Source organism: Prinia subflava, chromosome 2, assembly GCF_021018805.1.
Source record: "Prinia subflava isolate CZ2003 ecotype Zambia chromosome 2, Cam_Psub_1.2, whole genome shotgun sequence".
Classification (NCBI taxonomy): Eukaryota; Metazoa; Chordata; class Aves; order Passeriformes; family Cisticolidae; genus Prinia; species Prinia subflava.
Window position 1 is genome coordinate 111175362 of NC_086248.1, and position 21672 is coordinate 111197033.

At 50.6% G+C, this 21672-nt stretch overlaps 1 protein-coding gene and 1 long non-coding RNA gene across 5 annotated transcripts in view; one reads left to right on the top strand and one right to left on the bottom strand.

Moving 5' to 3' along the window:
• The window catches only part of SERTAD2 (SERTA domain containing 2), a 78639-nt gene extending 67765 nt beyond the window's left edge, over window positions 1–10874 (top strand). For all 4 annotated transcript variants that reach the window (XM_063391575.1, XM_063391573.1, XM_063391572.1 and 1 more), the window contains one exon: window positions 5397–10874. In XM_063391575.1, the coding sequence (XP_063247645.1) occupies window positions 5401–6348 (948 nt within the window). In that variant the 5' untranslated portion in view covers window positions 5397–5400 and the 3' untranslated portion in view covers window positions 6349–10874. The remainder of the gene's footprint in view (window positions 1–5396) is intronic.
• Window positions 10617–13706, bottom strand: LOC134547518 (uncharacterized). Its single transcript, XR_010079509.1, has 2 exons — window positions 12544–13706; window positions 10617–12275 (listed from the first exon to the last, which is right to left on the bottom strand). It is a non-coding gene; the product is annotated as an uncharacterized LOC134547518 (long non-coding RNA).
• Window positions 13707–21672: the final 7966 nt, after the last annotated feature.

A 21672-nucleotide genomic window follows, 5' to 3' on the forward strand; every position in this document is an offset into this window, starting at 1 on the left:
CCAGTTTATACTGACCTTCCCCTCTGCTTTTCCTTTGTAACTTTGAATGGAAGGAGGTGCCAGTGCTCTCAGATATCTGCACTTCCACCTGCTGGGGCAGGTTTGCTGTGCTTTGCCAGGATCCTGCAGGCCAAGGAGCATCATTCTGTGGAGGGTGAGCCCATGGTCCTGCCCTAAGGGGTCTTCTGCAGATGTATCCACTCTCTCTGCTGTGGCCTTGGGGATGTGGACACAGGGACACAGAAAGAGGTTTACTGGTTTGCCTCTCTAGCTCTAGGCAATAAATACTTTGAAGTTGTGGAGACTGGTTACAATTTCAGGTGGTCCCTCAGGCCGGGTCCAGCAGCACTGAAATAGCTCCAGCAGCTCAACCTGCCTCTGTTAGCTCAGAGGATCTGGCCCTTGTCTTGCCAGTTGAACCCAGTTGGCACAAAAGGCCTTTTTATTTTGGTCCTGCAGCTCTCTGTGCCAAACCCTGATTCTGCTGAAGTCGGTAACAAACACCCATTGATTACCATTGGGTCAGGACACAACCAACAGAACCTCAAGGATGAGGAGCGAAGGATGGAGGAAGAGGAAAATTTCATTTCATGTGCCATTATTCACATTACACTTCTGTTATTCACTGGATAGGCTCTCTGGGAAAACCTGGTGAGGGTCACTTACATCTGAGCTTTGTGAAACTTAGGGGAATGAAGTGTACAAATTCAGAGCTCTCATTGCACTTTGAGGGGGCTCTTATGGGGAGCTTTTGTGATGTGGGGTTTTGTTGGGTTTTTTCATGCACACGTGTGAAGTAGCATTTTATTTTAATTCCCCCAAGTTGCCGTTCTCTTTCTCTCTCCTTTTTTACCCCCCTGTGGTTTTAATTACCTAAGATTTCAGAGGGGAACTGGTCCTGCTTTAAACTCCTCTTCTTCACAAGCCCCTGTGGTTCACACCTGTGTTTCGGTGTTCGGCTGCCTGGAGGCAATGGTTGCCTGTGGACTCAGGGATTTGATGCTTTTATTTGAGCAACGTGGTGTTTCTTCTAAAAGTAACCTCAACTCTAATAAGCTGTGCATCCTCTAGACTGACTGAGGGGCTGGCATAAATCTGTGAGTGGAAAAGTGACTTCTTAAAAACCCTTTTCTGCTGTTCCTCTTGGGGTTCAGTTTCTCCTTTTTTTCCCTTCCTGTCTGTCTTGATGAGCAGGGAGGGCTTGATAGATTGTAGAATTCATTTCCAAGATGAGCTCTCAGTCTTGAGAGGTATTTTAAACTTAATTGTTAAAAGTCTTTGGGATTTAAAATTAAAGGTTATTTTTATTGTTGGGTGAGCAAAATCACTTTTCCTCTCAGTTTTTACCTATCTGGTGCTTTTCTATGCCCAAGTGCCAATTATTAAAGACTTGAGAAATAGTCTGGCGGTGTCGAAGTGTCCGAAGCACAATCAGTAAACAACGCAGTGCTCCTCTCACAATCTGCACATAGCTCTGTCCTCCGGAGAGCAAAGGACTCATCACTAAGTGGGCTCAGAGACACAGGCATTGCACAAGTTCTTCTGTGTTTAATCCATGAGGGCTGACTCCAGAGAACCATCCACTCCTGGCTGATTATCTCTTCTACTGAGCCCCAACTGCATTTTTTTTCCAGCTCTGTCTGAAGAGCGTGCACAGCCAATAAAAGGAAGCTGAATGACACGCAAATGAGGAAAAAAAACCTACTACTTTTGTTTTTCAATTAAGAAAAGACAACTCCCAAACAATGCTAGGGTTTCTCTGGCGCTGAGGAGCATGCAATCACCCTAAATGGGCAAAAAAGCAAGTAGAATCTTCCTCAGCAAGAATGGTTTAGCTTTTGGTTCTGGGTCTTCCAGAGCTGGAGCCAACTGGTAGATAATATTGGGGAAGATCTCCAAGTAATCTCCCCCACCCCAATCCCCAGAAAGATGCAGGTTTTCCATTTTCTTTCTTCAGCTTCCTGGTTCCACACACCTAAGAAACATTGAAAACTCAGTTGCAGACCAAAACCCTGCAACACAACAAGAACAACAACAACAAAGCGACGTCCAGTCTCAACTCTTAACACTCAGCCTCAAACTTACGTTTAACAAACACGTGGAAACGCAGCAGAAATACGTCTGGCTGACGTTGCTGCTCAGCCAAAACAGATGGGTGAAAGGCCTTCCATGAACATTACCCTTTCCCTCTGCCTGTGCAGTGCTGCATTTGGGTGGGTTGGTGCTGTCTGGCTGCCCTTGTCACAGCTGTGTGACTTGGTTGGACAACTCTGTTCTGACACCTGGGATGGGGCGGGTTTGTCTCATTTTGTATCGATCTTTGGTCAAACTGATCTTTCAAGTTTGGCATTTTTGTTTTCCCAGCAGGGGGTTTGGCTGGAAAGGCTAGGAGCAAAGTTTTGGAGATGAACAGAACTGATTCAGATCAAATACTGCTGTTTTAATGGTATTCAGTATCTTAAGATATACAACACTGATCCCTTGAATGCAGGCGTGAAACACATGGGTTGAAGGAGGGAAGAGATAGCTTGAACTGTAAAAAACAAGCAGGCAACCTTGTCTTAAGCTTCAGTGGTCAGAAACTATGAAATTCCTTTATGAAGAGCCAGAGAAAGACTTGCAAGCCCCCAAGCATGTCTGGTTTTACCAGCTCTATCAGCTGGTCTAAGAAGAGATCACCTCCCTGCTTTGCTTGGTATGAACGAAGGGATTTATGGAAGCTGGAGGAAAACATTCTTTATGATTCCCATCGGCAAGCCAGAGGAGAAGGGGGTAAAATAAAACTTTATAAAGCCAAGAGTTTAGCAGTGCTTATTTGAACCCTCTCCTTGGTGGAATAAACCCCCCATGCTTAGGCTGACATCCTGCTTTGGTACTTTAGGGGTTAAACTCTCTTCAGAGAGTATTAGTGAGGAAAAGGAAACTGAAAGCTGTGCTGAAAAGCAAGTAGGTGAGACTGGGAGTTGCCTGATCTATTTTATCTTTTAAAAGGGCGAGCTCTGAATCAAGCTGCGTGAAGATCGAGTGAGATGCGAAAGCTTGACAGTCACACATACAGGAAATCTTGAATCGTCCCTGAGCTTCCTGGAAGATGACGTAGCGAGGTTATCGTAGTATTCACTTGGTGATGATCCCACAGTTCTCACTGACCAGCTTTAAAGATGTGTTTGCTACCAGCACCTCAGTCTCGGGTGGAAACGGGCCCGGTTGGGTTTGCTGGAAATGCTTGGCAGCGTCACCTGGCAGTGATGAATAACTGAGCCCAGGGAACGGAGCCTGGCCTGTTTTCTTTATCATGGGGGAAAAGGTTTGCTTTGTGCAGAGAATGTTTTTATACATTCCTGGCAGAGGCTGACGAACTTCAAACTCTTCTAGTCCCCAAGCCATTTAAAAATGTCTTCTTTAAATAGAGCAGTGTGGAAGGAGCACTGGTATGTCTTTAGGGCAGGGTCTGTCTTTTTTCAGGGGGAGGAGATAGCAGGAAGGGATGGAAAGCTGCTAACTCTGCTCCTAACCCCTTGCTGCTTTAAAAACGTGCTGGAATTGGGCAGGGTTTTTAATTCTTGCTAGCGTGATCCTCCCTTTCTTGCTCTTATCTGTGTGAAGTGAAAGGAAATGTGTCTACTGTGAGCACTGGAAGAGCAAAGCCCCCGGCTCGCACCCCAAACCCCCGTGCACAGCTCCAGAGCAGCACGTGGAAGTGACACTAGGGAGCAGAGGAAAACCAGACTTGGGCAGTAGTGCTGAATTTCAGAGGTTTTGTTCACCCGAGATTCCAGGCGCAGGAATTGCTGGTAGCTGGCCAAGGAGCTTGGATGGCAGCCTACCTGTTCCTCAGCTCTGCTCAGCCTGCTCCCTCACCCCGCCTTTCTTTTTTTAATTGCATAATATGCCAGAAAATTATCTGGATTTGGGACTTATTTTTAACCAGAAGAGGCTCACTTCACCCGATCTGGTTTTGGATTTGCCACCCAGCAAATGCCTTCTGAACCTCTTGTAGCACTGAAATCCTGGCTTCTTTTGCCCCCTCTTCTGCTTTGCAAGGGTCTCTTTGCTGTTAAATGTTTGTCAGTCACTTTTGGTGATGTTTAACTACGTTCTCTGTCTGCTGAACTGGTGTGCGACCATCAGACTGTGTTGGACCAGCCTCGTGCAGTTGTTTTGCAGGCACTAATCCCACTGGGAAGGTTGGGAATTGTGCTCAAATAAGGAAGGCAGATTTTGTCTCCAGATGATAGCTGCATAAAGTGAGAAGGGTCAGGTCTGGGGTAAAAATCTATATGGCTGTTGGAACTTCTTTCTGGATACCTGTGGCTAGGAAGCCTCTTCCACTTTTTTTTTTTTTCTTTTTTCTTTTCTCTTTAAACAAGGCAGAATTCTTCATGCCAGAAGAATTTGTTAAAGGAGGAATGAACAGGGCATTTGCTTGTGAGCAAATGAAAAGAGTGAATGGGTTAGAGCCCCAGCATGTCACCACTCTACCTGGGAAAATGAGAGAGCAAAATGTTGGGTCGTGCTACTGTCACAGCACGGCGACTCCTTCATTCCTCTGTGTTTGGGGGGGATCTTCGTGTCACAAAAATAATGATGACAAAATGAGATTGGGACTGTGCTGTGTAGAGGAGCATTTCCAGGTGCTCTGAAACATCCTGGAAGAGATGCCACTGGGGATTAAAGTGCCCTACTTAATCTTGGCTCAGAAATTATTTATGATGTGGGGCAAGTTTGGTAAAATCCCCTTTGTTTCCTTCAAAATCTGCCATCTGACCAGCAGCAGAGCGTAGTGCAGAGAGTGGTCTCGGGGATTAGATAAAAGACTTGACAGATCTTCTTCCTCATCTGTAATTTATCTAATTCTGAGTGTAATAACTGCATTTCCTGCTCTGGTAGTTTGGTCTTTAGGCGTTCAGCTAAATAAACCCATGTGTGTATATCGTGGTGTACCTAAGGGCTGCATCTCCCAGCCTCACTGGGAAGTTTCTCTCAACACACAATTGCTTGAGCCTCACTTCCCTTCCCCCATGAACACACTTTTGAATAAAAGGAAATTCATTGAGACCCTTGGTGCTTTACATTTGTATTTGCAGGCACAGCACTGCCTCAGCCAGGGAATGTTAGGGAACATTTAGGGCAGTGCCTGTGGCTTGTGCTCCCATGGACAGGTATTTGCTTAATGTAGGGAAGGGGAAATTTGCTGCCAAGCCTGCCAGATCTTGAGTACTGTAGATGCTGTCTGAATTCCTGCTTGGAATTTAGCAGCACAGCCATGCCCAAGCATGGATGGACCAGAGCCCTGCATCAGGACGTCGCGCTGCTGTGGGCAGGGCCGAGTTACTGATGGGGACAGATGTGCACCTGCTCTGCTGCCTTCATCAGTCTCCTCTCTTCCCTTGCAGATATATGTTGGGGAAAGGAGGAAAGCGCAAGTTTGACGAGCATGAAGATGGGTTGGAAGGCAAAGTGGTGTCTCCCACTGACGGTCCCTCTAAGGTGTCTTACACCTTACAGCGCCAGACTATCTTCAACATTTCCCTCATGAAACTCTATAACCACAGGCCATTAACCGAGCCAAGCTTGCAAAAGACAGTTTTAATTAACAACATGTTGAGGCGGATCCAGGAAGAACTCAAGCAAGAAGGCAGCTTGAGGCCCATGTTCGTGGCCGCCTCGCAGCCCGCCGACCCTCTCAGCGACAACTTCCGCGAGGCGCCGCCGGCGTTCAGCCACCTGGCCTCGCCGCCCCTGCTCCCCGCCGACCTGGTAAGCACTATGCCCCTGGAGTCCTGCCTCACCCCCGCCTCCCTGCTCGAGGACGACACTTTTTGCACTTCCCCGGCCGTCCAGCACGACGGTCCCACGAAGCCACCACCTCCTGCTCTCCAGCCAGTAAAGGACAGCTTCTCATCAGCCTTGGACGAAATCGAGGAGCTTTGTCCGGCACCTACCTCCGCAGAGGCAGTAGCAGCTGAGCCGGCGGCCGCCGATGGCTCCAAAGCGCAGCCCGGCGAGTCCGACATCCACAAGGCCGAGGGCGTCCCGGAGAGCAGAACGGCCGAGCCCAAACTCATGGAGCCCCTGCCCGGCAACTTTGAGATAACGGCTTCCACAGGTTTCCTCACAGACTTGACCCTGGATGACATTCTGTTCGCTGACATTGACACGTCCATGTATGATTTTGACCCCTGCACGTCTGCCACGGGGGCCGCCTCAAAAATGGCCCCTGTCTCGGCGGACGAGCTCCTAAAAACTCTCGCTCCGTACAGCAGTCAACCAGTAACTCCAAATCAGCCTTTCAAAATGGATCTCACAGAACTGGATCACATCATGGAGGTGCTTGTTGGGTCTTAAAAATATTGAGAAATATAGCAACTTTTTTTGTTGTTGTTGGTTTTGGTTTTCTTTTCTTTCTTTTTTTTTTTTTTATTGTTAATTTTAAGTACCAGTATATACACTCGGTAGTATTTCCATAGTTCCTCCCAGCCCCGATTCACAGCACTGTGCATGCATCCTTGCTTGCCTTTTTTGAAAAGAAAAGGATCACACTAGTTTTTGCTTCGAGCAGAGTTGGAGTGCCTTCATCCATGTATGACCACTTCTAATGTATTTTTTTTAAAGTGGTTCCTCAAGGAAGACCGAATATCCTGGTATAGGAAAGAATATGTATTGTAGACAATGTTATGTTATTACAAAAGAAAAAAAAAAGAAAAAAAAGGAAAAAAAGAAAAAAGGAAAAAAAAAGGTAAAAGCTAAGCACAAGGATTATGTTGGGGAAAGCTGTAAATTGCATGTGCATACTTGTCTATTTTTTCTATAAGTTTTATTGCAAGAGGTAAAAAATTTTATTATTTAGATAATCTCAATACCATTTTAGCCCTGTATAGGTTGACTTTAGCAATTCAGCCTTTTGGAGGCATTAACCTGCTCCTCTTTAAGTGTTGCATTTACATGGCTGTTTAGAAACTGCTGCCCAAATTTATTTTATATTTTTGTACAGATTCTGCAGTTTATGGTATTGTTTTTTCTAAAAACAAATGCTGTTTATACACACAAAAAAATAGCTATTTTGATAGGATTTGCTCACATAGTTCCTGCATAATTCAGATGTACAAGAACCACTTGTACTTTTATACAGAGTTGTAATGTTTTATATGTGTATGGTGCAAAGAGAAAATTGGATCAAATAAGCCTGCAGTCGGTTTCCCTGAATGCAAACAAACAAACAAACAAAAAAAGTGCTTTAAGAAAGGGCTGGGAGCCGCTTCTGTCGGAGTTTCACAAGTGTTTGCTCCCTGCTGTCCCCGCTGCGCACTACTGTGATTCCTGAAACTCAGAGCCATGTCCTTTTCCAACACGTACGCGAAGCAGTCGGCAGGAAACAGTTGTGGAACTTCACCTGCGAGGTCCCGAGCGCTGCCCTGCCCTGGTGGAGCCTTAACCCGGCCCAGACGGGCACCTCCTCCCCCGGAGCTCCTGGGAACGGTGAGAGGGGCAGCAGGACGTGCCCGGAGCCCACCGAGAGCCGGCCTGCCCCGGCACCTCCCTGACTGAGGGGCGCGGGCAGCGAGCGGGGCTGGGAGCGCCCGCTCGCCCTTTCTTGGAGCACCTCTCCTTCCCTGTCCCACCTCACTGTGCTAAGTGCTGAAAAAGGCAGCTTCAGTATTACTGCAGTGAAGCTCATCTCGTACCTGCACTGGATGGACTCGCTTCAATATCCATTGCTGTTGAAACTGGAGCCAGTCGCGCGACACCACTTGGCATCTCCTACAGAGCTGGGTTCTTGTATCGACTGTGTTACTGCTTTACACTTTATAGACCCGTTTTACAAGGAATATACAGACACAGCTTTCTATGCATGGTCCCCTCCCCCCTGACACCTGAGAAGTCTTCTTACTGCACCAATAGCTGTTTGGGTTTGTTTTGTTTTTGTTTTTGTTTTTTTTTTCCTAAGTTCGTTGTGGTGTACATTTAATTTAAAAAGAAAAAAAAAAACTGTTTGCAATGTATCATGCCTATTGCTGAAGTTGCTATGGCATTTTAGTTTTCCAATGGTACTTTAGTTGTTGAGTGCCGGTTACAACCTGTATTGTTGACATGCCTATGGCTTCTTTAGGAATAACTTTTATATTTATTTAAGAAGTTTTAAATTATGTTTTACGTCATTTGGCAATATTCAGTCGATTCTGCTCCCTTCTTGTCATGGATGAGATTGGGTCTTGCCTGCCTCTTAAGGAGGCAGCTTTTTATTAATTGGCACTTTAAACAGGCCATATATATTTATTAGTGTATAGATAGATGTAACACAGATCTGCACACAGACACAGGATGAGAGCAAATGCATTTTTGCAATGAAGGAACTCCGAATGGAAATGAAATGCGTCACATACGGCTGCGAAAGGCGCTCCTGGCTCCCAGGGAATCTGCCAGGGAGAGGCAGGGCTGGGGGAGGAGGGGGCACTGGCCCAGGGGCGTGGGTTTGCTTTCTTCTTTCTCCCAACCCCGTGAAGCACTGGGGCGCTGATGGATTCACAGACTGAAGAGAAAGGAAGCGATTGCTTCAAAGGGAAAACCATTGGCCAAGTGCGGCTTTAGGGACCAGGGGAAGGGAGGGTGGAAGGAGGGGGACAGCTCCAGCTCCCACCCAGCCCTTGTTCCACAGCAGGAGAACCCACAGAGCCTTTCTGTCCCTACACCTGGAGTACCTGGGAACACAATCCTGCACGAACCTGGAACGGCACCAGGCTCACACGGCACGTGGCTAACCCTGGTTAAAAACTGACTTGCAGGATGCTGGAGCCGCCTGTGTTTGGGGGTTGCTGAAGTATTCACACCTGCATAAATAGCAGCTGCTAGGCAGAAGCTCCCATCAGGGCCCTGCTCAGAGACCCGTGCTGTTCAGGGGAGTCATCTCAAGTTGTGCCCAGAGAGCCAGAGCTGAGCTCTGAATCCCCTTTGCCCCTTGGGCGGTGCCTGTGGCTCCTTGATGCCCGTGTCCTGTGGTGGAATCCCTACAGGAACCCCACAGGACAAAAACCTGCTTGATTTGTGGGACTGGTAGAAGGTTGGGAGGGCTGGGGCAGGCCTGGGTGGGAAGGGCTGAGCTGTGGCTGCCCCTCTGCACGGTCTCTAGCTGGGCCTGTGCTGTGATCCCAACAGCAGCCACGCAGGGAATGTCTCTGAGACCTGCACCAGGGATGGAGATTGACATTAACGTGCAATGAAGTGACAAGATGGGAGCAGAATAAGAGAGCTTTGGATTTGAAGTGACTTTTTTTTTTCGTAAATTATTTATTCTTTTTTTTTTTCCTTCTGTAAATATATTTATTTTATTGTGAAGCTAACAACATCTGGATTGTAACATGTACAGAATGTATGGTAGGAATGTATCCTCTTGTAGGAATGTAAATCTGTATGAAAAAGGGTATGGGAGCCAGATTCAGAAAGAATGAATTGAGTTCCAGTCAGGATATATGCATGGATCACAGGATTATTTTTTCCCTACACTCTTTTTCTAATATGGGTCTGGTTGTTTGAAATATGCAAAAAAAGGCATGGAGGAGGGCAGGTTTATGTTCAAAATTAGTCCTGATCAGGCTCCTACCCCCCACTGGCTTCTTAAGAGGGGCCTCCCTTGGCACGCTACTGGAATCTGCCACTGAAGGCGGGAGCAACTGCAATCATCTCCATCCTGCAGGCCTGGGAAAGGTCTAGAAAAGACGATTTTTTTTTCCCCTCTTATTTTTTAAACACGCACGGGAGGCCCAGCAGAAGCCCCCGGGGCTGGACGCCCATGGCAGGGGGCAGGATGTTCCCTCGGGCCCCAGGAGCTGTGCCAGAGCCGCGTCCTGGCCCGGAGCTGGGGCCGGGCAGGACGTCCCGAGGGCCCCGGCGCTCTGTCCGCCCCGGCGCTGTGTCCGCCCCGGCGCTCTGTCCGCCCCGGCGCTGTCCGAGCAGGAGCCGGGAGCCGGGGAAGGGCAGGATCCCTCCGAGAGAGCGGCCGGGCAGCGCCGCTTCCACCCCGCTCCGCCGGCAGCCAGCCGGGAGAGCAACGCCGCCGTCCGAAGCCATCGCCGTCGGGAGAAATGGAGGTAATTCGGTTTTTCCTCAGCGCCGTGTGGGAAGAGCCTGGCTTGTTTGAAAGTGATCATTTTGAATCCGAAGTTTACACTTTATGACCATTAAATTGAGGAAATAGCAATGGGTCCTGTCTGACAAATGGTTTGATTCATTCTGGCATGTTTTGAACTTTTTGTTCTTGTTACAGGGTTTCTTTTGGTTTGGTTTTGTTCTTTTTTTCCTCCCCCCCAACCACCCAATCAGGCTTCAGTATCCTGCTTCTGTGCAAGTTGCTTTCAATATTCTATTAATTAATGAGACTGAACATTTTAAAATAAATTCGTTCTATTTTAAGCACTTTTTTTCTTTTTCTGAAAATAAGCCTAATGCAAGTTCTGGAACCTCTTTAAAAACACAAATTGCAGATAAAATCCCAACCTCAACTCCTATCTAGTTCTGAGCATATTCCATACTAGTGCCTACAAAGGCCAAGATTCTGGAAAAGGTGTAAATAGTGTGACATGTTCAGTGCATGGTTGTTTGAACAGGGCTTGTTATTGTCAAAAAAATTTTAAAAAAAGAGAAAAAAAAAAAGGAAAAAATGGGAAAAAAATAAATAAAAAAGGCTGTATTTCCCCTTCCCCTCCCACAGACCTTAGAGCTGTGCCTTTTCTATGCAATATTACAGACATCTGAAACCAGATTACTGTATTCACATGTAGGTATGGGCTGTAATCAAAAATACAATTGGACAAATGTACATGGAAATGAGCAGTCTTACTTTTGTAGTTTTATATTATACAATAAACAATTAAAATAAACCCTGGCTTTGTTCTTTCTCTCCACCAAAGAGGGCAGTCAGGGGAAGGCAAGACCCCGTGAGGGCTGCAGGAGGAGGGGCGGGCGGTGCCAAGGGACAGGGGAGGGACAGCGCGGTCTGACCCCGCTGCACCTGACGGAACAAGGGAAACATCGCGTTGTGCCAGGCCCGTTCCTGCTGTGAGCCTTTTGTCCTCTCCAGCACAGCGAGGTGCCCGCGGTGGCCCTGCCCGTGTGCCGAGGGATGCTCGGCTCTGCTGGACCTGCCCGCTTCTACTGCCCGGCGCGCACTGTGCTCCAGGCCATTAAATCCCAGCAGGAAACATCTGATACCTCAATCCCCCGCTTCGTTTATCAGTGCCCTGCTGCTCCTCCAGGTGCCCGGTGTTCGCTTTCAGGGCCAGCCAGGAGCGGGATCTCGCCCCTGCCTTTGGCTCCGGCCCTTTGTGGCCTGCGCAGCGCCCTGGGCTGGCCCCGGCTGCGGTGTTCGCTCATGAGTCACCCCCTGCGCACGCCTCGCCCGGTCTCCCACACCCACGGGAGCACGAACTGCTCCATTTTGGCTTTCCAGAGCGCCGGGAGCCAGCGGGGAAAGCAGCGCTCCCGTCCCGGCGCGCCGCCCGCAGCATCCCGGCTGCGGCTCGCGTTACGGCGCGGCGCCCCGGGCTCGCACCAGCTGCCGCCGGGGACAAATGGCTGCGAGGACGCGGGGCGCGACAAGCGCAAAGAAAGGAGAAGTGGGAGAAGTGAAGCCGGGCCCAGGATTGAATTTCTGCCTGCTCAGCGAGCGCTGCGCTCGCAGGGGTGAAGCCTTCCCGGGGGCGCGGCTCCCACTCGGCCCCCGCGGGATCCGCTCCCGCACGGACACGGCCAGGCGCTCCCAGGCAGGGCCGGCGGAGATGCCGCCCTTGCACTCCCGAAGCTGCCACGGTTTTGTTGCCGCCTACGTTTCAAGAGCTGATTTCCTCCCTTGTGACTTGTCAGCGAGAGCTGCCTCCAGAGCAGAACACCCAGGCTCTGCACAGAGCCCTTCTTCCCCCTCTTGACGTGAGCAGCTCCCCACCCACTCCACCCTCCAACTTTCCACCTCAGCGAGGGCAAACCATTGCTCTGGGCTTTTAGGATGGGCCCCCCTGGTGGGAGCTGCTCCTCACCGGAGGAGTGAGGCACTTACCTTGCTCCTCGAGGTGCCAGGGCCCTGGGGTGCCCTGGGGACTGAGGGACAGTCCCTCTGCTCCTCCCTCGGTGGTGTCAGCGTGGCCCAGGAGCGGCGTTTCCAGGCACCGGGCAGGGGCTTGTGTCCAGCAGCTTTGGCCCAGGTCTGTGTTTGGCTCTGCAGATGCCGGGTGTCCCCAGTCAGGGCAGCGACTCCACAGCCACCAAGAGCCACAGCAAGCTCCTCCCTGGGCCCGAGTAAATGGAAGATCAGGGAGCTTTCACAGGCCTTGTGTGGTCAGAAGGACGCCCAAACACGGCTCTGAGGCAAGGAGGGCACAGCCGAAGCGCCCTCGTGCAGCACGCTGCTGGTGGCCTCACCCAGGGGGGGTGACGCTCCCTCCCTCCAACCTGCACATCCAGGTGGGACACGTGTTCCTCCAGCAGTGGCATTAGAGCCAGCCCTGCTCCCACAGCACAGCCAGCTTCCCTGGAGCACACACACCTCGTACTCACCAGAGGAAACACAGCAGGGAAAAACCATGGGAGAATGAAACCCCCTCCTGCCACAGGCAGAGCTTCCTAGAGCTGCTGTGAACCACAGCGAGCCCATCAGCTGAGATGCTCTGCTGGGATGTTGGCTCCATGGCTGAGCTGCTTCTGCAGGCCCCCCTGTCCCTTTCCACCTCACCCCTCTCCTCTGGGCTCCCTGCTGCCCCTCAGCCCCGGGTCCCATTTGTCTCCACCGCTGGTGGCTGCAGGCTCCTCTCTCTGCCTGGTCCCTGCATACATCATCTGCCTCCTCTGCAGGCAGCTCCCTCCTTCCACAGCTCCCCTCCCTTTTGAAGAAACTGCCTTAGCAACTGGCAGCAGGCCAGCAAGATCATGGGTTTTCCCTCCCACCCTTCCTTCTCTGAAGAACAAGGTGGCCAGGGAGGGGGAAGGAGCCGTGAGGCCTCTGTGCAGCAGCCACAGGGGCTCTGCGTGTGGCAGGGGGCTGGGCACACCTACTCACCTCACATCTCATCCTCCGGCACTCCAGGTGTGCCAGGGGCCCTGGGGTCAGCAGCAGGGAGGGTTCCTTTCAGTCCTCTGTCCCTCTCCCTTTTTCAGCCACCACGTCCCCAAAAATCAGCCGATTCCTCCCCAAACATCTCCAGATCTAGAGCATCTGCCAGGGGAAGGCACAGAAGGAAGAGCTCTCACATAGCCCATTTCTGCAAGGATCTCCTTCCACTCTTTTGGCCCTGCCTTCCCCACCTCAGGCCACTCTCCCTGGACTATTTCCTCTCCTGTTTCCTCTCCTCTTCTCCCTGTTCACTGGGCTTCCTCCCCCTCCTCCTGTTCCTCCCCTTCACACGGCTTGGCCCACAGCCTCCAGCACTTGCCCCTTCCCTGGTGTGAGCAGGGATGGCATGGACTGTGTGCTTGTGCCAAGCTCTGCATTTATGGGAGAGGGGGAGGAAAAAGAGAAAATAAAAGCCTCTCACCCCTGGAAGCTTGCTGGAAGACAATAATACTCAGGTAGGGTAACATCACTCTTGCTTTCCTTGCTCGCTGCCTTCCTGTTTGCACAGAGGGATTATTTGGGCTGCTCCAAAGGGACTTCACTGCCTGGCTTGCAACCCTTGGGCAGAGTTAATTTGGCCAGCCTTCTCCTTCCTGGGGTGTCTGCTGGGGTGGGAGGCACAGAGGGATAAAACCCCCTTCCCCCTGCCCTGATGACAGCAAAAGGCAGCTGCCACCACCCTTTTCCTGCCTGCCAGGGGTGGCAGCCACAGTGGCACCTTACTTCAGCCAAAAGTTTTCACCTAAATCCTTCAGAACCCTCACATGAAGGGGTCTGCCTTTCTTGCCCTGCCTGATGTTTGGTGGGAAAACTGGAGAAGCAGATCTGCCCAGTATAACCTTAATTAAGGCATGTGATGGTGGAAGTAGGGGACCCTCACTGGGAAAATCCGGAGGGGCCACAAGCTCAGGGGCTGTGGATGAGGGTGGCTTTGAATCCTGGCTGGTTTAGTAGCAGCCTTTCCACGGGAGGCCTGGCAGGTGGCTTGGAACACGAAAGGAAGGGGGGCTCCATTTCCAGCCACTTTAAAGCCCAGCCCCCTGCTCCTGCACCTTTCTGCAGCCAGAAGTGCAAGGAAGCCACTTCTGCCACCCTGGATGGGACTGAGGGTCACCTCAGCCACTGTCTTCTCTAGCCTCGAGTCAATGCTCCAGCTCCAGGGATGAGGAACACCTATTCTCAGTCTGGAGAACATCTGTCCTTAATGTAACTCCACTTTTAAGGCACCAGAGCATCCATCCTCCCTCCCTTCCATGCCTGTGGGGACACAGCTTTAGGCTGCACCAGGGTTTGAGGGGAGTCTGGACCCAGACCATCTTCCCCTGGAGGAAATATGTGCAATTGGAAGCAGCAGTGATGCTCCAAACCCACACAGGGGCTGGCCAGTGCAGCCCAGAGGCAATCCAGCTCCAGCAGCAAGGCTTGGTCCCAGTCGTGCAGCTTTCACCCAAGGAAGGGCTTAGTCAGGAGAGCAGCAGCTCAGCTCCAGGACTGGAAAAGCCTTTTGGTGGACTCACGTGGTCTCTGCAGGCAGCAGCTGCTGTGTGTCCAACCCTTGGACGCTGTGACACGGGGACAGCACGGGGACAGCCCCGAGCTGGCTGTGCTCCACGTGCCGCATTCCTCGGAGCGCTCAGGCTCACGGGCAGGGAGCTCTGGGCTGTGCTCTACAGGCTGCTCCCACCTTGGGAAGGAAAAGAATTCAGGGGAACAACAAGGGAGCGGGCTGGGGAAGAGCTGAGCTTGCAGTTTGCTCTCTTGGCCCTCTCAGATGCAGCTCAGGCAGATGTGATGGTGGCAGCAACAGCAACAAACACAGCAGAATTTCCAAGCAGAGTTCAAAACACCCCCTCCATCCCTCTCATGCTACAGGTGACTCCCCAGACACAGTGTGGCCTCACGGGTCTCCTGGCTTATTACTGACTACAAACTGAATTCTGGATGGTTTCCTTTGTCCAGCCCAAGGGAAGAACTCTGATGCAGTCAAAAAAAAAGAAAAATCACCTCATCACCTCTGCCACTCAGTTTGGGTTATTAAAAACCCTCAACTTAGAGGGTTAGGGATCACCAGCACACCCAGAATTACTTGCAGAGAGGAGCACAGCAAGGATTTGGACACCCTTGGTGTGTCACAGGAGGTCTGGGGACAGCAGAGAAGCAGAACAGCAGCCACAGCACGGCCCCAAAACCAGACACTGCAGGAGCAAAGCAAAAACGTGCCCAGTGAATCATCCACTACGAATTGGTTCAACCAGTCTGGAGTCCCACGAACGAACGCAGGGACAACCCAGGCCTGTGTCATCCCAGGCAAAGGAGTGGGGGAAGAAGGGAGAGGAACGTGCTGGGCAGGAGGGACGACTCTTCAGTGTGGCCCTGGGGATGAGCTTGGAAAGGTGGCAAGTCCCAGCTTGCTCCCTCCTGCCAGAAACTCCCATTCCTGCCTCCCCTCCCACGCCCTGTGCTCCTGGTGTGACCTTCCCCCAGCCCAGCCACCACGCAGCCGCTCCCAGGCGGGTCCTGTGGGGAGCAGAGGTGCAGGAGATGGGGTGAACGAGACTGGGGAAGGAAAAGGGCTCCAAGGGCTTGGGACTTGCCATGCAGAAGCATCCCTCAGAAGGGACGGGAGGAAAACCAAACTTCCCACAGTCCCTGGGCTGCTCCCGGGGGATAGCAAATCCACGTGGCTCCGACTAACCTCATTTCACGCCTGCACCTGGGGCAGGGGAAGTCCTCTCCAAAGTTGGGGATGAAAAAGATGTAGTTTAAAAATAAAGAGCAGTCCTCTGCAGGACATCCTAGCCTGGCTGGTGCTTGCCAGGCTCTGAGCAGGCACAGTGGCTCCAGCGTGCCCAGCACCCCTGCCCAGGCAGAACCAGCTCTGGCAGCAGCTCTGGGTGCCAGAAGGTGCCCAGCTGGCTGGGAAGGGCTCCCTGGGGCAGTGGCACCAAGGGAAAACTGCAGCCTCTGGAGCACCGAGCCTGTTCCCTTGTGCTGCTCTAAATGCTTCAGTGCTTCCAGGGAGAGGCATCAAGATTTAAGCCTGAATTAAGATTTAAGATAAACAAACAGACCCATTTGGCCCGGCTCCTTCCTCTCCAGCAGACTTGCAATCCACACCAGGCAGGCAGGGCCCAACCATTTCTGGTTATGGTGTCTGTTCTAAAGGAACTGATTTAAACTTTTTTCCACCAGCTGCAGTGAAACAGGCAAATTCAGCTCTGCTGTTCCAGAGCACCCTGTGCCATCTGCAGATAATTCTCTACACAGACAGAATGTGCCCTGCCAAAAAGAGTTAAACAACCCAAGAGTTTCGAGCAATATATAATTTATCACCCAGAGTAACCATAAGAGAAGCACATTTTAAATGTGGGGCTTGACTGTGGTTAACCCTGAAATTAGGGACTTTCTTTTCTTGATTACTGCACTCCTCTTTTTGAAGCACAGCTACCCCCAAAGCCGAGCTCAGCTCAGCTGCCTTAAACCCAGCTCCTCACACAGCCTTTGGCATGAAACAGGTCCTGCAACTGCACCTGGGCCAGCAAAGGCAACACCTGCCATGGAGAAGAAGAGTTAAAAACACTTTGTAAAACGCTGCCTCCTTGTTAACCCAAGGGAGAAAACCCAGGCACTCTCCTGGTTTAGTGTCTCACACCACCCCAAGCAGCAGAATAATTTACCAACATATAAACCCAGGGCTTAGGGGCAGCTGCACCACATAAACAGTCACGGTGGGGCTCTGAAGTTTCTGTCAGGATATGGGATATAAAGCTGGGTGAATAACTGATTTTTCGGTTCACTGGCAACCCTGAAAAAAGTTTCCAAAGGGAAAAAAAAAATCATTTGGGGTCGACTGAAACAAATGTTTCGCTTTGACTTTTCAGCCCCTTTAACAAAAGTTGCTCCGAAGATCATTCCAAATGAAAATTTGCTTCAAAGAGGAAATTCTCAAAGCCTTTTATTCAGAAAAGGCTGAAACAAAATAGGTTTGTTTCTTTTCTAGCTAGGAAAACAAAAACAAACAAAAAGTGTGGCAAATCAAAACAACTCATTTTCATTTTGCCAAAATTTGCCTTTTTTGCTCAAGGTTTTACCCAGCTCCAGCACAACCAATTTACACATATAATAATTTAAAGAGAGACACTAGTAATCCTGATGGAATACAAGCTTGTTTTGTTTTGTTTTTTAAAAGCAAAACAAACAACAACACTGCACAAACGTCCTGAAACTGAAACCCAACAGAAAGTAAGCTCAAAACCACTAAGCTTTTCTTGGCTCGGCTGGAGAATCTTATTAAGTCTCTGAATCATAGAGCCACAGATTTGGGATGTTGTGAAAATTAAATTAGTCTTACTTATTATTAACAAGGCAGGGAAGCAACCAGGAGATTAGGATGCAGCAAGTGGCATTGTGAGCCAACTTTTCAGCGTGCTTCTGCCTTTCTCCTGTACAGCCACAGTTGGTGATGCCTGTGCTGCTCCGTGGTGTTTTTCATCTCGGGATGCAGGATCCTGACTCTCCACTCAGCCTAATGCAATTCCAGGATTTAATGCCATGCCACAGTGAGATTCTCACTGCTCTTCCTGCCTTGTTTCATTTGACGCCTCTGTGCTCTCTAGATGCATCTTAACCTATGGCTAAAATGTCTAACATCCAGGGAAACCAGGAGTTAAACCCTTGGGATAGAGGAGAAAAGGCACCCCTCCATATGGACTTGCAGAGAGTCCAAGTGGGATGGCCTCACTCCCTCTCCTGCTTTTGACTTTTTCACTGGGAGTTTAATACTGGAGTTTGCTGGATGGCTCTGCTGCCTTGGGGGACAGAGGCTGGCAGCTGGGACAGAAACACTGCCCTACACCATGGGACCAGAGACAGAGATGGGATTTATCCAGGTTTATCCATCCTTTCATTCAGAATTCACTTGCTTCACATGCAAGGGAAGAAGTGGGAGTGAGGCACCTTGTTTTTCTAGCTGCTGTACTTTTAAATTAAGCCAGGCTACAGCACGGCTCTCCTTCGTAATTCACAGCTTCCAGACATCCCACCACACTCCTCAGTGCAAAGAAAGCAAAGAGCAGATATTCCAAACGTCTCACCCAAGCCTTGGTTTTAAACAGTAGGAAATAAAAAAAAAAACCACAAAACCCAACTGGTTTTCATATGTCATAAAGAGACAAAGACAAGCAGTGACAGTTTGCTGGAAATTGTTTTAACAGAACTCAACTGCAAGTGGCTTTAAACCCACAGAAATCCTTGGAAGGTAAAAAAAAAAACCATCCAAAGAACAATTTGGATCATCTCAAATCACTGCTACACTACGAATCCGTAGCCTTCCCGAGGGCAAACTCCAAAGCAACATTTAATGAGCCAATACCTCCATTTATCATGAGCTCATTTGAATAGCAGAGTGCCCCCACACTAAATCAAACCTGCCTGCAGTGTTATTATTAGTGTTTTGTTTGAACAGCTCCTGTGATCCCCAAAGAGCTGCCTATGAGCACAGCAGGGCCAGGGCTGAGCAGCTGGCCAGCACAGCACCTCTGCTCCCTCAGGCCCTCCAGCAGGTGAGGTGTGAAGGGCTGTCCTGCTTTTCCAGCCTCAGCTCTCCCAGGAACAGCATCTCCTCGTACCTGGGAGGAGCCAGACACCTCCAACCCTGCTCACAGCCAAAAGGAGCTGAAAGCTCTCCTAGGTGGACGTGGCTTTTAGCCCTGCACGCTGGGAGTGGGAGCTCAGGGAGTTCCAGCACCGACTGCAGAGCTCCAGTCACCATTTCTGTCCCTCAGCCAGAGCAGCAGCTTCTCCTCCCTTCTCCCTTCAGGTTACAGCACCCCACAGAACCTGCAGGCTCTGCAGAGGGGCTTCCCAGCCTGACTTCAAGAATAAGCAAGGTTGGTTCTGTGCAGAAGAGCACGGAGTGCTGGAGTTCCTGCACCAGGCCCTCTGCAGTCCTTGGCCACACCTCTGGGACAGACAAGGTGCAGGGAGCTCCCAGCACACACATTCTGTCCCTTGCACTTACTCCTGGATTCACATCTCCTGTGGTGCCCCAGATGGACAGAGGGATGAACCAGGTTTGCTCCAAATCTCCTCCCACAGCCTTTTGGGAGCAGAGCTTTTCCCTTGTCAGAGGTCTCCAGCCCAAGGTGAGCACACGCAGCCTGCCAGGATAGATCAGAGCCCAGAGACTCACTCACTCCTTGGAAAACTGCAGGCCCTCAGAGTGCCAGGGCCCCAATACCAGGAGGTGAAGCCTGCAGGAGAGGGGATGTGCTGCCACTGCTTCTCCTTCCAGGAGAGAACACAGAGCTGGGCTTCTCTAAGCACCCTGGTCACTGCTGCAGCACTGAAGATTGTGCAGCTCCCACGTGCACTGTGCTCATGAGACACATCTGTAGCAGCCCAAACAGCATCCAAGACCTCTCAGGATGATTCCAGCTGCAGGGAAGGTCTCCCTGTATCAATCCTGTGTGTGTGTGTATAATCACACATAACTGTGGACGATAATTATTCAAAACCAGCTCCTCACAGCAAACTCTAGACAGGGAAAATGGTCTGGGCAGTATAAATTACACAAAAAAGCAAATCCAAATCCCTATTATTTGACATTTAGGTTGAAGTGTTTGCCTAGAGACTGCAGTCTTGAGTTCATCAGCTCCTTCTGTGACATCTCCCAACAGCAGCAAACAATTCCACTGTGACTGCAGCATCCTTCCACCCTGGCATCTACCTCAGCAGGGAAAAGACACCTGCAACTCTGGGGCTGCACTTCTGCAGCTACAACAGCAACTGCAGGAGAGCAGTAAAATGCATTTCGGGGAGTTCCCTAGTTTCCCACACGCGAGTTCATTTCACAGGAGAAGAGCAAGGCCTACCTCTGTCTCGCTCTCCTCTTTTCCAGGGCCAGCTCTATTTTGGGGGAGCTCACAGCAGCAGTGGGGTCTGCAGTGCTCTGTCAGGCAGCAGGGAAAAGCAAGCCCTGGTGAAAGTGGAGCAAGATCTCCCCTGTGGTCCTGCCAGTGCTCCCTCGCCTGCCTCCACCCGTTTGGGCTGCCGAGAGAAAAGCAGAGCCGGTTATGGGGCCAGCTGCTCTGCCAGGGACGACTCTGATGGAAACTCAGCCACGATCAGATGTGCTGATGGCAGCAAAGAGGCAAAGAGAGCCCAACGCGCCCCGCACGGTGACCTGCAGAGAGGAGAGCCAGGGGGGCTGGAGACAAATCACGGACATTAAACGTGGACGAGCTGAGAAGTCTCGGGAGAAGCACACAGGGATCAAAAAGAAGCAATGCAGACAGAAAACAGGAAAACGAGACAGACCCTGGATTGACTGGACCCTACTAATGCTTAAATCAAAGCCTTTCCCCACTTCTTGATACTTTAGCTTTGCCCAAACGCCCCTGCTCCACCGAGAGAAAGCCTTAGTGCACCTTTGCTGGATTCTGCCTGTCACAGACATCACTGCAGAACCAACCCAGCCCCCTTGCAGGGGGAAAAAAACCATCAGGCTTCCCCCACCTACTCCTTCCTCTTATCCTTTTTTCTTTTTCAAAAGTTTGTGGAGAGCTGGTGACCTTTTGCAAGGGTAAAGGACCAGAAAATCCCATGCCCACATTTCAGTTGAAGCAATATCTGTGCCACATCTGTGCAGCTCCCCTTCCTGCAAATCTGTCCCTGCCTGCAGCTCAGCTGCATTTTGCAAGGTTTCCTTTAAATCTGGAGAGCAGGACTCTGCTTTTGAAGGTGGAAGCATTTAATTTGGGGCAGTACAGCACACCATTCATTGCATTACTGAATTTTTTTCATTTTTTATCTGTTGCTAGTGCAATATTCTGCCCCTGCAAGCTCTCAGATTTGAGGACCATTTCTGATTTGGGGACTCAGCAGAGTGCCAGGTGACAGATGGTATTCAGACACCCAAATTCATGAGGAAAACCAGAGAGCACCAGAGAAAAGTACTTTTTCCACTGATCAACCTTTCTGCAGCTAAATGAGGCCTGGTGCCTTATTACAGGCACATCTACCTTTGGAATCCCATTTGCAGACAGCATTTTCTGTATCCATAAAACAGGGAATTTTTCTAAATCTCTCTCTGTAGAGAACTGTAAAATTCCTCCTGCAAGCACACTAAAATCCCCCTCTCCACCAAACACCATGGCTGTCCTCACCACCATTTGCAGGCCAGGGCAGCCACAGCGTGCTCACCCTTGCAAACACGAGGGTGAATTTTCAACCCTGCTGCCCACGAGCAGCAGAGGAAGACCACGATGTCAGCGAGGCGGATTTCTGCACACCAGGCCTATTTTCTAATGAGATTTCCCGACTCAAAACACACTCCAGGGATCAGTACACTCAGGAGTTGGTTGACAGCAAGTCCTGGACTCTCTCCCCTCCTGCTGTGGGGCCAGGCTGGCCTGGGCAGTGCTGCACCTCACCAGGTATCTCCCTCCACCCACTCCCAGTGTTGGGGGAAAGCGGCTTTCACGAAGAGATGAAAATTGAAACGCACACACTGCGACATTTCAGCAGTGTCCTGAGACAGTTCACCTCCCCTGTGCCAGCATGGTCCTCCAGTGCAC